This window comes from Miniopterus natalensis, chromosome 8, assembly GCF_054644295.1.
Source record: "Miniopterus natalensis isolate mMinNat1 chromosome 8, mMinNat1.hap1, whole genome shotgun sequence".
Taxonomy (NCBI): Eukaryota; Metazoa; Chordata; class Mammalia; order Chiroptera; family Miniopteridae; genus Miniopterus; species Miniopterus natalensis.
The window spans coordinates 6,300,088-6,314,079 of NC_142088.1; the positions used below are offsets into that span (position 1 = coordinate 6,300,088).

A 13,992-nucleotide genomic window follows, 5' to 3' on the forward strand; every position below is an offset into this window, starting at 1 on the left:
AACATAAGCAGGCTCACGGACCAAGACCACCGACTCTCCATGCGCTTGGGACCTAGCCCGCGGGGGCGAGGCCAAGCGCTCGGGGGCCTGGGTACCAGCGGCAGGCCCAGCAGAGACAGGGAACGCCGGCAGTGTGCTGACCCCAGGAACTGCAGGCCGGTCTCAAAACGCTTCTACTGCGTTTGGTGCTGTTACTTACTAGCAGGCTACCACACGCAACTTCTTCTACCTGCTCAGACTCTCAATGAACTTCAAAGTAAACCACTTTACCAGCGTCTAGGCCCCCTGCCCCAGAAGCATCAGCCAGTGCTGCAGACACCAGGGGGCGCTGCCCGGCAGACACCCCCCAGGGCAAAGCCAGCCGTCCTCGAGCTCGGGCTCCTGCCCTCCTCTTGACTGTTGTGTGATCCCGGGCAGGGGACTTGAACTTCACACACATCGCTGAGGACAGCAACGCCAGTCCCCAAACGCCCTTACGCACTGGAAGCGGTGTTTCGAAGGCTTTCCAAGCATCCATCAGGCCAGCGGTAACCTTTCGCTCCCTGCCTCCCTCCTTCCCGCCCCGGACAGACGGACGGAGGGGTGGGGAAGCGGCCCAGTGGGCTGCAGGGCCTGAGGGCCGGGCGGACGTGTCCTACCCGTAGGGGTTGTTGAATGCGATGGCGTACACCACGTTCCTGTGGCCGTCCAGGGTGAGGAGCTCCGCCCCAGACGCCGTGTCCCAGACTTTGCAGGTTCGGTCGTAGCTTCCTGTGATAAAGCTGACACGGGGACACCGGTTAATCACAGGGGAGAACAGCAGCGTGTTCGTAAGACCTCTTTTTACCTGCAAGATCGTAACCCCCTTTGTCATGCTTGTTGCCGTAGAAATTGTGCATGCAGAACAAACAGTTAAATTGGGAGCAGAATCTCAATCTTTTGCCTTAGGAACTTTCTAATTTTATCCCCAAACCAAAAAGGAGTCACTAAATAAAATAAAGCGTGTTCCTGCCAAGAATCAGTCTTATAATAAAAATGATATTAAATAATGATAATCACTAACACTTTTGGAAACTCGATAAATAGCATCATTCTTCCTTCCAGTTGGTCAGCCCCCGAATTCCTGGTATCATCCTTGGTTCCTCTCTTCCTCCCGCGTCCCACACACAATCTGTGAGTAAATCCCGTTACCCCAGCCCCCGAGTACATGCCTGCTGTGGCCATTCGGCCTCCATCTCTTGCCTAAACAAATAGAACCATCTTCTAATGGGTCTTGCCTCACAAACGGTCCTTACAAATTGATTTTTCTCACCAAAATTGGAGTTACTTTTCTAAATCTTCCCCAAATGGCCTTCTAGCAATCTGCAGAAAAACTCAACCTTCTGTGCCTGTCCAGGAGGCCAGCAGCCTGGGCCCCCCTGGGGCTTTAAGGGCACCCTCATCAGCCCATGCTCTGAAGGGCATGCTAGTCCTTCTACCCACCATCCTGGTTCACCACCGTCATCCCCAGGACCTGGAACATGACTGTCACACTAGTAAGTGTTCAATAAATATCTGTTTAATACTGAACGATTCCTTAACATGACTATTCTACTACGGAGACAGGTAGTATATCGACCTCTAATATTTTTAAGTGAAATAATAGCATCTTAGTTATTTCTTAAATATTCCATTAGGGACTATATTTCTCCAACACAGAAAAAAAGCACAAAATTGAAAAGTGGGTCTGCATGTCAAGGGGTAACGATAAAAGGTGGAAACAGATTCCGATGCCTAAGCTCAACCAAGCAGGAAGGTAGCCGAGGCAGGTCTTAGATTCCCCGCCGGGCATTCTCTCCCAGGATGTAAACCGCTACAGTCATTATGGGAGACAGTATGGTGGTTCCCCCCAAAAAATTAACAATAGATCAGCCATGTGGTCCAGCAGTTCTGCCTGCGGATGGCTGTATGTATCCAAGGGAATGCGATTGGGGTGCCCCAGGTATCTGCACTCCCATGCTCTCTGCAGCTTGTTTACAGTAGCTCAGGTGTGGAAACAATGTGTTGGTCGAGGGGTGAATGGTGAAGAAAATGTGATGTCCATAATGGGATATTATCAACCACGAGAGAGGAAATCTGCCAGTTGTGGCAACATAGGCTCAGTGATGACTACAGTTAATGATACTGCATTGATTACGAAAAATATGCTACAGGAATCGATTTCAGATGCTTTCTTCACACAGGAAAAAGGTAACTGTGAGAGGATATGCTAATTAGCCCGACTAGCAATTATTTCAGTAGCTATAAGTATATCAAATCATGTTGTACGCCTTAAATATACACAATTTTTACTTTTAAAGTGTTTACCCCTTGAATATTAAAAACTATAAATTTATATATGTATACATATATATATGTAAAATAAAAATAGAAATGGAAATAAATAGGCAGAGCATAGAGGAGTCTCAGGGCAGTGAAACTGCTCCGCGTGATACCGCAGTGGCGGGTATATGGCATTACACATCTGTCAGCCCACAGAATGCTCAAGGTCAAGCGGGAACCCCAGTGAAAACTGTGAACTTTGAGTGGTAGTCATGTGTCGCTCTAGGTTCATCAACTGTAACAAATGCACGACTCTTCTGGGGATGTAGACAGCGGGGGAAGCTGCGGGTGCATGTGGACAGGAGATATATAAGAAATATCTTTACCTTCTGCTCAATTTGCTGTCAATCTAAAACTGCTCTAAAAAATGAAACCTAATAAAATTAATTTTTAAAAAAAATAGAGAACCTTACCAAGAGCCCGATTTATTAAGTGCGACATTAGTCAATGGCAGTATGTGTGCTCTGAGAACCTTCAATGAAAGAAAATACCACTTTTTAATTCAAATAAAATTAAGTTTAATTCATTAATTATAATTCAAACCAATTAATTAAATTTCAAACCAATAAAAATATTCAAGTTTATCTTAATTATATGTAATAAATGGGCAATATCCAACATCTGAACAAATGAGAAAAAATATATTGCTCCTTCTATTATTATGACCAGTAATACATTTGGTAGCTACAAACAATGACAAAAACATAACTGAACTGGGTCTGTGCGTCCCATCAATTTGCCTTTAAGAGAAGTTATTGCTATTAAATAAGATCTCACATAGCACTAACTTATGATGCTTTCTTTTAACCTGGTACACATGGTTTTGTGCATATGTATAGAGGAAATACACTAAATACGTTTACAATGTATTATTACCTTTTGAATCCTAAAGCTTTTTTAGAGTCAGGATATGTCTTATTTTATTTATCTTTCAGCCCCTACATTATCTAGCACATAGTGGATGCTCCATGCTTAGTGGATAAATATGCATAAATTGGGCAGTCTGTTTATGGACAGCGTGATAGACTAGGCTGGGGCAGACTCAGTTACGTCTATTTTGGGAGCGTAACTACTATTAATGGTGTTTTCTTTCACTGTCAAAAGATGTCCCCTTTGAAGGGTAAATTACAAGGTCATGCTCAGTGTAGAGCTCGTATTTGAAGTTAAATAGTGCCACCTGCTGGACAAAGAAATAGTATAAGAATCTCCTCATCTCTCAGTAAACTGAAGGGATGGATACAAAAGATGGCCTTAATCATTTGTATCAGACAGAATATACTGAGAATGTAAACGACAACCATAATTTATTATAATTAGATTTAAACCATGCATAATTAAATCAATGTAACATGAAGCTATTCTAGAAGAAACTATTAAATATTGTTAATAAAAAGTTATTCATTTGTTATCTTTTTAATTTAATAATCAAAAACTATAAAGAAAAATAAGCATATTTATGCGGCATTAAAATTGTTATGGAAGCCATATCAGTAAATAATCTACTGAAGTACCGTTTGGTTCACATGAAATACTGATATACCGTGAAACACCACCTCTTAACATTAACTGGAAAAATAATTTTAATTATTCAATAACTGAAAGCTGCCTTGCCTTAATGGTTACCCTTTAAATGTATCATTATAAAGAACAGCTATAGTTACTACAAATCTTTATTAAACCTCAAGAAATTAATGTTTGAACTTCGTTCAACAAATATTCATTGGGACTTAGCCTTAGCAAGCGCGTGTGAGGCACTGAGGGGAAGGAAAGACAGGATCTGCATTTGACCTCACATGAGCAGTATATCACTGCAGCTCTACCTGGTATTTTTAAAGCACCCATTACCTTGAAAAGATCGAATACGTGGTCGCTGTGCTGTATGAGTTTGTCTTGCAGTCTCTGAATTAAAAGTTTCACTTGGTCTGACCGTGAAGCTGTGATCAGAGGCTCTGCTCTCTGTATCTCTTCCACTAAGGCATTGACGTCAGTGCTAAGATAACAAAGAGAAAGTCACTTCTCCTGTGCAAAAGTGGCATGTGCATTCGGCACACGAAGAGTTGCACTGTTTTACGAAGCATAGCGTTTATGAAATGTCCAGAACACCGTCCTCTGTACCAAGAGATTTCTGGGGGTAAATCATGCAAATAAACAGAGAGCACGTGGCAGGGATGGAAACAGCTTGGGTTCTCCAGGATGCATTTTCCTTTCCCGAGACTTCTCCCGCGGGGGTTGGGGTGCAAAGATTCCGACTTGCTTACCTGAAGAGGGCCAAGGGCATACTGGTCTGAACATGACCTTCCTCTCTCTCTTTTCTTTTTTCCTTTTTTTCCTTTAAATGAACATATATTGGATGTTCCTGGTACTACTATACTTCCCACTTGATACAGGCTTTCTCATTTAACCCTGGGAGAACCCTCGAATTTAATGCTTTTATCATAACTATCTTTGTAATAAAATAAAACGAATTAAGGTTCAGAAAGGTTAAGTTTTAAATATTTGGGGGGTGGAAGAGAAAGTACCTGACCAAAAATAAACATTCATGGGATAGTGATGATTTTTATGAATATTTCTTATTAGCTAGAATATGATTTCCCTGAAAGAGAGCTGGTTTGAAAACAACAGATTCATGGCTTTCCCTGGTACTCAAATAATCTATAGCAATTCTCGTAAATTTTGCTGGTCCAGAATAATATTAGATCTAGACAAATATTAATGACTCTAAACCACAAAGCATCTAAAATGAGGTAGTTTTGCAAAACATGAGTAAACGATTCCCTGTCCAGGGCCCATCCTTCAAGAAAGGCCATGTGGCCCGGCTGCGAGGGGGTGACGAGTAGCGGACAGCCTCCAGCTGCAGCGGTGTCAGGGCCCAGCTGGGCATCTGAGCTCGGGGCTGGCCTCAGCCCATGGCTGAGCAAAGGGACAGTGCAAGAGCCAGGCCATTTTTGGTGCATGAGAAACCCCGGTGACCAGAGCAAGCTCTACTCCGGAGCTCCCCTGTGGGCTGTCAGAGGCTGTTGTCAAATCCGCATCATCTTGGTCCATGGCTCCTCCTGCCTGAGCCCCTGGCCTGTCACAGGTGTCGCTGCCCAGGAACCTTTTACCCACCTACTTGTCTCAGCACCTGCTTCCCAGAAACTCACACTGCTGAGTTTTGCTCCTCCTGAGCCAACAGTTCCTGAGCTCCGGTCCGTGCAAGGCACTGAGCTAGCACACTCCTCACTCCACGCACAGGTACTGAGTAACCTCTGTGGGTGAGGTGCTGGGACTGCAAAAGAGACACCCCAGCTCTCGAGAAGTACAGTCTATCAGGGTAGCAGTGAGTATGTGGAACGGAAATAAACCCGAGACCGTTTATGATGATGCCTTTGATAAATTCCGAGACAGTCGGTTATTGAAAAAATTATACTTTCATAAGAATTAGTCATAATAACACCTTTTGGGAGAGTTCCCAACAAATGGTACGAATCAATACAGATTTCCTAGCAAGATCTAAATTAACCAGACATTTAATCAGCACATCCTGGCCCTGAGGTCCTGTTCTAATTGCTACTTTCCAGTATATTAACTCCAGTGTGTCATACATAACTCAAGTATCTTTATGGGCAGAATACTTCCAGATTCTCAGGCAGACCTAGAAATAAGACCCATGCTTTAAAAAAAACAAACAAAAAAAAAAACTCTGAGACATTTATTAACTCTATCAATGGCTACAGCATCCTAAAGAGCTACACTCTTTAAATGTAACTCTGCATATTTCTCAATTTCCACCTGGAAGCTCCGCTCTCATAGAGAACTTTGTCTTCACCACTCCCATGATGTGCGTCTGTGTTGTACAAGTTGTTTCTCAAACTAGACACTGAGGTGGGGGTTATGACTAGTACCTTTATAGCCTCTCGTAGACTCTAACCTAGAGCTTTACATGAAGACTGTGCAAATACATCATTACTGACCGAAAAATTAATGTCTAACAGCAGAGCTTTCTGCCTGCTGGCATCACCACACACATCAGTAAACATGATCCCTTCACCAAAATAGCAAAAAAGCTCGCCTTCATCTGCGGCCTTGTCCTCCCTGAAAATAGATGAAATTCAATGACATTATCTTTGCTGCCATTTACTCTTTGATTTAAAAAAAACACAACGAAACAAAAACCACCTTCTGAGTACCTCCTCTGTGCCAGGCACCTGAAACAGGACTTGGACTCCGCCGTAAGCATCGCATCCGAGCCGCACCCGGTCCCACCCTAAGACAGACTCCAGGCCCCGCAGCTGCTCTCACCGGCCAGGGGCTGTCTGGGTTTATTGTTAAACTAGACGGCAGCTCATGGACTGTTGAGTAAGTCCCTTTGCTGACAGGCTCTGTTGCCCTCCCAAAACCAAGTCGAAGCAAAAGGGCAGTGGCGGGGGGAAGTCACTCATTTCCCTGGGGCACTACTCGAAAACAGACTGCAGTAGTTCAGTCCTGGTTTTTGTCCCATTCAGAATATCTTCACCTTATCTGAACGGGGGCTCCCACGGCTATGATCACTGTTCTGATTCTATCTCTTGAAGTGGAGCTTTGCATAAGGTTTCCTACAGGGAAGGAATTCTTGGCACTGTCGTCTCACAGGGGGATTTCCTCTGGGCTCACGAACATCAGAAACAAAAATTCATTCCTCCCAACTCTGCCCCATGGCAATTACAGCGGAAGATCGTGGGCAGGCGGCCCTATGAGATGTTTATCTGCTCAGAAAACAACAGGCTCAGGAATGTTCTTAAAATTTCAGGACCAGCACTGCTCAAAAATGTCAAGGGCTTCAAAAATAAGGCAAATTCAAGAAACCCTCCCAGCCGTGAGGAGCCTAAGGAGAGAGGACGACTAAATGTCACATGGTCTCCTGGAGGGGACCTTGGAAAAGAAAAAGAGATTTAGCAAAAACCAAGGAAAATTGAGTAAAATATACTCTTTAGTTAATAATACTGTATCAACACTGGTTCATTAATTATGACAAATGTACCATCATAATCTAAGATGATAGGAATAGGGTACACTGAGGATGGGGTACGTGGAGACTTCCTCTTCACAACTTTTCTAAAACTATCCTAAACTGAAAGGTTTACTTCTATTTAAAAAGGTCTGTGTAGGGGGGAAAGGGCAGACTAATGATCCATTTTCCGCAGCCTCTTCATTCAACAAGACACTCAAGTAGAACTCATCGAAACAAACAGGAAATCACACACCACAGAACACTTTTAAAGCAACGTGTGTCTGAGCTTGTGCAGCTCATCCATACGTCACCCTATGTCATGGCTTCCCAAGCAAAAACTGGATATGAAATGCATGTCGCATTGTATAGCTGGCTTACCTGGGACTGAGATCCAGCAGATCGATAGACTTGGTCTTCAACACTCCATTCTTCTCATATTCCAACATAATTCCTGTAAAAATAAACAAACATGTTAAAAAACATTTATGATGGCAACTGAGATCAAAAGTCAACCTACTTTGACAATTTGTTTCATTTTTATTTCTCAGTTTCTTGAATTTTTCAAAACGTATGCAGTGATGTCTAATTCTACAACAAGATCATGTAAACTCACTTGTCCCTGGTCCTTCCTCTAAATACAACTATTTACCGTTAAAGTTATTCATCGGGCAAAGGTAAAGTAATTGAGAGCTGCATAGAGAAGAAAGTGGACTGGGCAGAGAGGCCTCAAGACTTGAGGAGTGGCAATGCGGTGGATTCCCTGGATTTTCCTTTTTTATCTCCCTGTACCCCCAAACTGGGGACGGACCAAAAGGACTTGCACCCTGGAGCCACCAAAAGGCATAGACAATGAAAACCAAAGACCAACAGAAACCATACAACCACCACAACAAGGCTTGTTTGCTATGGCCCAAAGCCCAAGAGAAGGGAAGCCAAGCAAAGAACAAATGGGGGTCCCTAACCCCCACTCCACAGCTGGGGCTCCTGCAGGAGTCCATCTACCAGGGAAAGCCCTGGGCCGTCCCAGTTCCCACCGCAAAGCTGGGTCGGCCTGCAGCAGACAGCAACAGAGCCCCAGACTTTCTCAACACCTGCTCCTCTGCTGGGCCCAGGGAGGGAGCCATCTGGTCCGATATAGCAACGTCAGGAGGTCCCAGGGTCTTCCAGAGCCCACTTCACAACCAGGCCACTGGTGGGCAGCCTCATTCCCCTCCAAAAGGGGCAGCAGTGAAGTCCTAGGATGCCCCGGATGCCACTCTACACCCAGGCACCAAAGCAATGTCTCTGCCTTTCAAGCAGCGGCATAACCAGGCCCGGGGTTTGTCCCCCACCCCCAGAAGGTCACCAGTGAGAACAGGCATACGGGATAAACCTTCTGGCCCTGCGGGTGGCACCAGCAGGAACTGGGCAGGGAGAAGCCTTAGCAGCGCCGGAAAAACACAGCAGACCAGGCCTCAGAAACCTGAACCGCTGCAGGAACCACAACACGTGCGCCAACGAGCAACGCAGGGACCACTGTCAGGGCTGGCGGCCGCTGCCTGGATTTGTACTAAGGTACCAGCAGTTTCACCGGCTACTGCTTTTGCACCTTAGTGCAAATGTCAATACAGGGGAGAAAACAAACGGTGTCTTATTGTTATTATGAAAAAAGATTTGACCTTGAGGCCCCCACTTTGAAGAGGTTCAAAGGCCCCTACAATTTGAGAATCACTGCCCTGGACCACAGTTTGATATAACAGATGTCAAATTAATCTATGGAATTAAAGTAATTGTAATGATTTTATATTTTGAAATTTGAAAATTTACCCAATATCATAACAAACTATATAGCAACGAAGTGTGGTTCTGATGCAAAATCAGATCAGTGTAATAGAATCACCTTTATATGAGAAGTCCCTTTATTTTAAAAATAAAGTGAAGGTAGTATTTCAAATTAATGGGGAAAGAATGGATTATTCAATAAGTAATGGTTTAATAATCAGCTGGATTTTGAAAAAAATTAATAAAACTATAATTCTACCACAGGATGTATAAAAATATATTCTAGGCTAATTAGAAATTTTAACATTAAAATGAAATATAAAATGGTCTAAACAAGGGAATATATTTTTAATTTAGTGTTTGTAATTGGCTTTTTAAATATGATGTGAAATTCATACTAAAGCAGAAAAAAGTGAATCTCCAAAATTAAGAGCAGGATCTAAAACATGCGCATTGGCTTTTCCGCTGTGCCAAACATCAGGCTGCATGGTCCCCCTTCCGTGATCGCTAAGCTCCACAGGAGCGAGGGGCTGTGACTCGGGGAGCAAAGATGCCATCAGAGAGCAGGTAAAGATGCTCCTGGATGCCTGGAGTTCCCCAGAGCACCCGAATATCCCTGACCTTTCCCTCAGTTGTGAATTATTATTCAATCGGTATAATTCCTGAAACACTTAGCGAAACCCTGCAGTGTACTAAGAGGCTAAGCTTCCTGAGATGTGACTGTCCCTAACCCAGGTCACATCCAGTCACCAGAAACCTTTAAAGTGCTCAGCACATTCATCAGTTTAATTAACGTTTATTAAACGCCTTCTCCTGGCCATAAAAAAAGGGACTTGTACACGATAAGGAAAGACAAAGGCTGGGATAACTGAGTCAGCTGGAAAGCACGCATTGGACACCTACTCTTGGCGAAGCGAAGCGGTTATGAATTAACGAATGTGACCGAGATAAGAAGAAAATGCCCCGTGTTTGATTAGTCATGTCACTGCTCCGTGTCTCTAATCATCAGGAATTTAAGTAGGGAGAGGGATCATTCAGTGGATGCCAGCAGGACAATGCTCCCGGCTTATGCGTTATTCAAAGGAAAGTGGGAGGGCTGAAATGAGAGATTAGGAGGCGAAACGAAATTGCTCTGTAAACCAAAGGGATGCAGGGAGCTTGGGGGTGACTCAGTGGGGAGCGATTTTTCCCCAGTCGATAATGCCATTGCGCCACCCACCTGCTATTCAGCAGTAGCTCGGAAGTTTGCAGATAACACATGGCTCACCAAGGATTGGAATTCAGAAATTTAAGTGTCTAGCATGCTAAGAGATATCAGAAGATAATCATTAAGGCAATAGTTGCAAGCACGAGTCAAAGCCTCACTTGAATCTGAGCTTGCTGTTAGAACTCTGGACTCTCAGAGCTGGAGCGGACCCGGGAGACCACCTACACAACCCACTCACAGTTCAGGCAGAGTTCTGGGCATGCTACTGAACACACATCATCTCGTTAAACTCATTCACTCATTCATTCAACAAACATGTAGGTGCCTATTTATGCACCAGGCTCTATTCCAGGGGCTAGAGAGATAAATGGCAGTAGGCACAGTCTCTGCCCTCACGAAGCTTTGATTCTAGTTGGTGAGACAGGATAACTAAGTAAAATGATGTTGAACTGAAATAATGCTAAGGCAAGATGAACAGGGAAATGGGCTAGGAAATATCTTGAGAAGTTGGAAATTCTAGAAAGGGAGGCTTTACTAACTACTGACTTTTGAGGAGAGAGCTAAAAAAAAAAAAAAAAAAAAAACGGTGAGGAGAAAGCTGGCTGTGCAATGTCCAGGGAAAGCTGATTCCAGGCTAAATAAATAAGTAATAAAATAACAGCAACTACAGAGATGCTGAGTGGGGGCACAACAGGCCCATCCAACGAAAGTAGCGCCGCTGGATCCGGAAGCAGGGTGAATTCAGGGGGGCAAAGGCGGGGGACGATCCCGAAGGGCCTTGGAGATCAGAGCCTCAGAGATCGTGGCCCTTTTACTTCAGGAGAAATGAAAAGCCGTCAGAGGGCCAAAGAGTGACATGATCGGATTCCGGTTCTAATAGAGTCACTCCGCTGCTGTGTTCAAAACAGACCAAAGCGGGGCAAGGCAAGAGACTCTAGCAATAGAGGGAATGTCAGCCATGGTGGTGGGGAGAAGTTGCCCAATTCTGTCCAGTCGTGTGCCGCGTAATAATGTTTCAGTAATCAACAGACCACATATACGATGGTGGTCCCATAGGATTACAGTGGAGCTGAAAAGTTCCTATTGCCTACTGACGTCATAGCCATTGTAGCACTGTGGCAGTGTTTGTGGTGATGCTGGTGCTATGAAAGTGCAGCATGCACAAGTATGCACAGTGCATAATACTTGATAATGGTAATAAGTGACTGTTACTGGCTTATGTATTGACTGTATTATTTATTGTTACTTTAGAATGTACTCTTTCTATGTATATAAAATGTTTGCTGTGAAACAGCATGCTGTGTAATGCCAGCAGCAGCTTCATACATCTGTGTTTACGGCGTTTCTTGACGGCATCATTTCCTCCTGGGCTTGATTTAAACTTGTGTTGTTGTGTATAGTAAGATGCTAGGAAGGCTGTAGCCTGGGAGCAATAGGCTATCCCATACAGCCTCGGGGTGCAGTAGGCTAGGCCATCCAGGTTTGTGAAAGTGCACTCTGTGATGTTCACACAGCGACGAATTGGCCTAAGGACGCATTTCTCAGAATGTATCCCATCGTGAAGCCGTGAATGGCTATATGTACTTGGAAGGTGAGCTGGCAGGGTTTGTTACTGGACCAAATATGGAGAAATGGAGCTGCCACTGATTTAGGTAAAGACGACCAGAGGAGGCCCGTGTACGATGCACATTGGACATCTCAATGAAGAATCAGGCAGGCAGATAGGTACTCAGGACTACTCAGGATGGTTTTCAAGCTTTGAGAATAGATGAGATCATGTAGCCAATGAGTAGACACAAGAGAAATCCAAGTCGGAGCTCTGGGATACTCCAACCTTAAGATCAGGAAAAAAGAGAAGTCAACAAGATGGACCGAGAAGGACTGACAATGAGGCAGGAGATAAAGTAGCGTGTCCTGGAAGCCAAAGGACGACAGGATGAGCAAATGGGCCAAATTCTGCTGTGATGTCAAAAAAGACACCGACCAAGATAAGGCCGGGGATTCGGGCATGTTGGAGGTCATTGGGGATTGTGAAAAGGGCAGTTGCAGTGGAGCAATGGGGCTGAACGCATGATAGGAGTGTGTTCAAGACCGAAGGGAGAAGAAAAATTGGAGACAACGTTCTCTGAAGGGAGGGAGATAAATGGGGGAGCAGCTGGGAAGGGCCAGCAGACCTGGGAGATGGGCACCATCATCACCATCTGACAGCTCGACAGATCAAAACAAACTTCCCAAGTTGCTACATTTTTTCATGCTGAGAGCACTTACGATCCCAGAGCTCACATCCGTGACCTACATGCCACAGCAAAGAAATAAAAGCAAGACATTCATTTATCATTCTATTTATGGGAACCAGCCCCAGACTAGCGCAAGCACAGCCAACGTAAGGTTGTGGAATGCTTAGGGAAAACAAGCCATTCATCTTAACTTAAAATTTCCCATAGACTCCCCCTCATGTCTAGGGCCTTCTCCTGGCATTTTGATTGGAAGTCTAGGCCGGAGAAAGCCAGCGTCTCTACCACTAATGTTGACTTCACGCTGGACAAAGTCGCTGTGCAGGCCCACTCTTGCCGGAAGACCTGACCTTAACACTGGGCGAGCATATGGGGTCATCTACACCCTTGTGGCGAGTTTTTCAGACTTTTTACTTAACATTTTTCTTAAAGTCCGTTCTGAATTAGAAGCCAGGAGTTCTGCTCCTCTCTCTGGCCCTCACAAGCTGGGTGACCAGGGGACTTCAAATGTTCTGTAAAGGCGACCCTGGCCTCACCTAGGGAACAAGAGACCTAGGCAAGTACATCCGAGGGACACCATCGTGTTCTGGGCGCTATTGCACAAGGGCCATGGCGCACTGGAAGCGGCCTGAGACCCGCTGGAAGGCTGGGCGGGGGGCGCAGGGCACCTGCCGCGGGCCCTCCGTGAACGAGCCATCGGTGGGCACGCGCGGGCTGGAAAACTGTCACTAAGGTGAGACACGTGTCTTTCCATTCTCGGCACGCCCTGACTTGCCCGCTCCGATGTGTTTAAAATAAGCCCAGGGTGGCGCTTGTCGGGGCAGAACGCAAAGGCCAGGGCACCACCCATCCCGGCTCTGCCTCCGCACCCCCCAACTCGGCGGAGAGGAGCTCAGCAGCTTAAAAGCCTAAAGACTTCCCACGAGGCTTTTTAAAAGTTCTGAGGAACAGAGTCCAGCAGCGCCCCGCTTCCCGTCCCCCTGGGATCCCCGTGCTCTGCGGCGGCGCCCTCCGGGTGCCCGCACCCTCCTCACCGCACACGCGCACCGGGTGTGGGTGCGGGTGCGGGAGCTGGGTCCCGCGAGGGCGGAGCGCGTCCCGCCCCTACCTGGCGGGTAATAACGGAGCAGGAGGCTCTTGAGCTTCATTTTCTCGGTCCCGGACCCCACTGGGAGAGGATGCGTAGCCATGGAAACGGCCAAACAGTAGCGGGGCGCTGGGGCGCATGCGCGGGCGCCTGGCCGGCTGGGGGGTGGGGGTGGGGTGGGGGTGGGGTGGGGGTGGGGTGGGGTGGGGGTGGGGTGGGGATGGAGTGGGGGTGGGGAGCTTGGAGCCCCAGCGCGCCGGGAGCTGCTTGGGTCTGGGGTGGCCGGGCGGACTTGGAGCCCCGATGGCTGCGGCGCCTGCGGGGAGCGCCACCTGCCCCCACCGTCGCCTGCACCCTCTTCTCGGTCCTGGGGGGCGCGCGGGGGCCCCAGGAT

At 46.2% G+C, this 13,992-nt stretch overlaps 1 protein-coding gene across 1 annotated transcript in view; it reads right to left on the reverse strand.

Moving 5' to 3' along the window:
• The window catches only part of DAW1 (dynein assembly factor with WD repeats 1), a 29,553-nt gene extending 15,852 nt beyond the window's left edge, over nucleotides 1-13,701 (reverse strand). The window contains exons 1-5 of the mRNA XM_016197718.2: nucleotides 13,620-13,701; nucleotides 7,688-7,760; nucleotides 4,186-4,330; nucleotides 2,754-2,812; nucleotides 639-761 (exon numbers count right to left, since the gene is read on the reverse strand). Of these exons, the coding sequence (XP_016053204.2) occupies nucleotides 639-761; nucleotides 2,754-2,812; nucleotides 4,186-4,330; nucleotides 7,688-7,760; nucleotides 13,620-13,701 (482 nt within the window). The remainder of the gene's footprint in view (nucleotides 1-638; nucleotides 762-2,753; nucleotides 2,813-4,185; nucleotides 4,331-7,687; nucleotides 7,761-13,619) is intronic.
• Nucleotides 13,702-13,992: the final 291 nt, after the last annotated feature.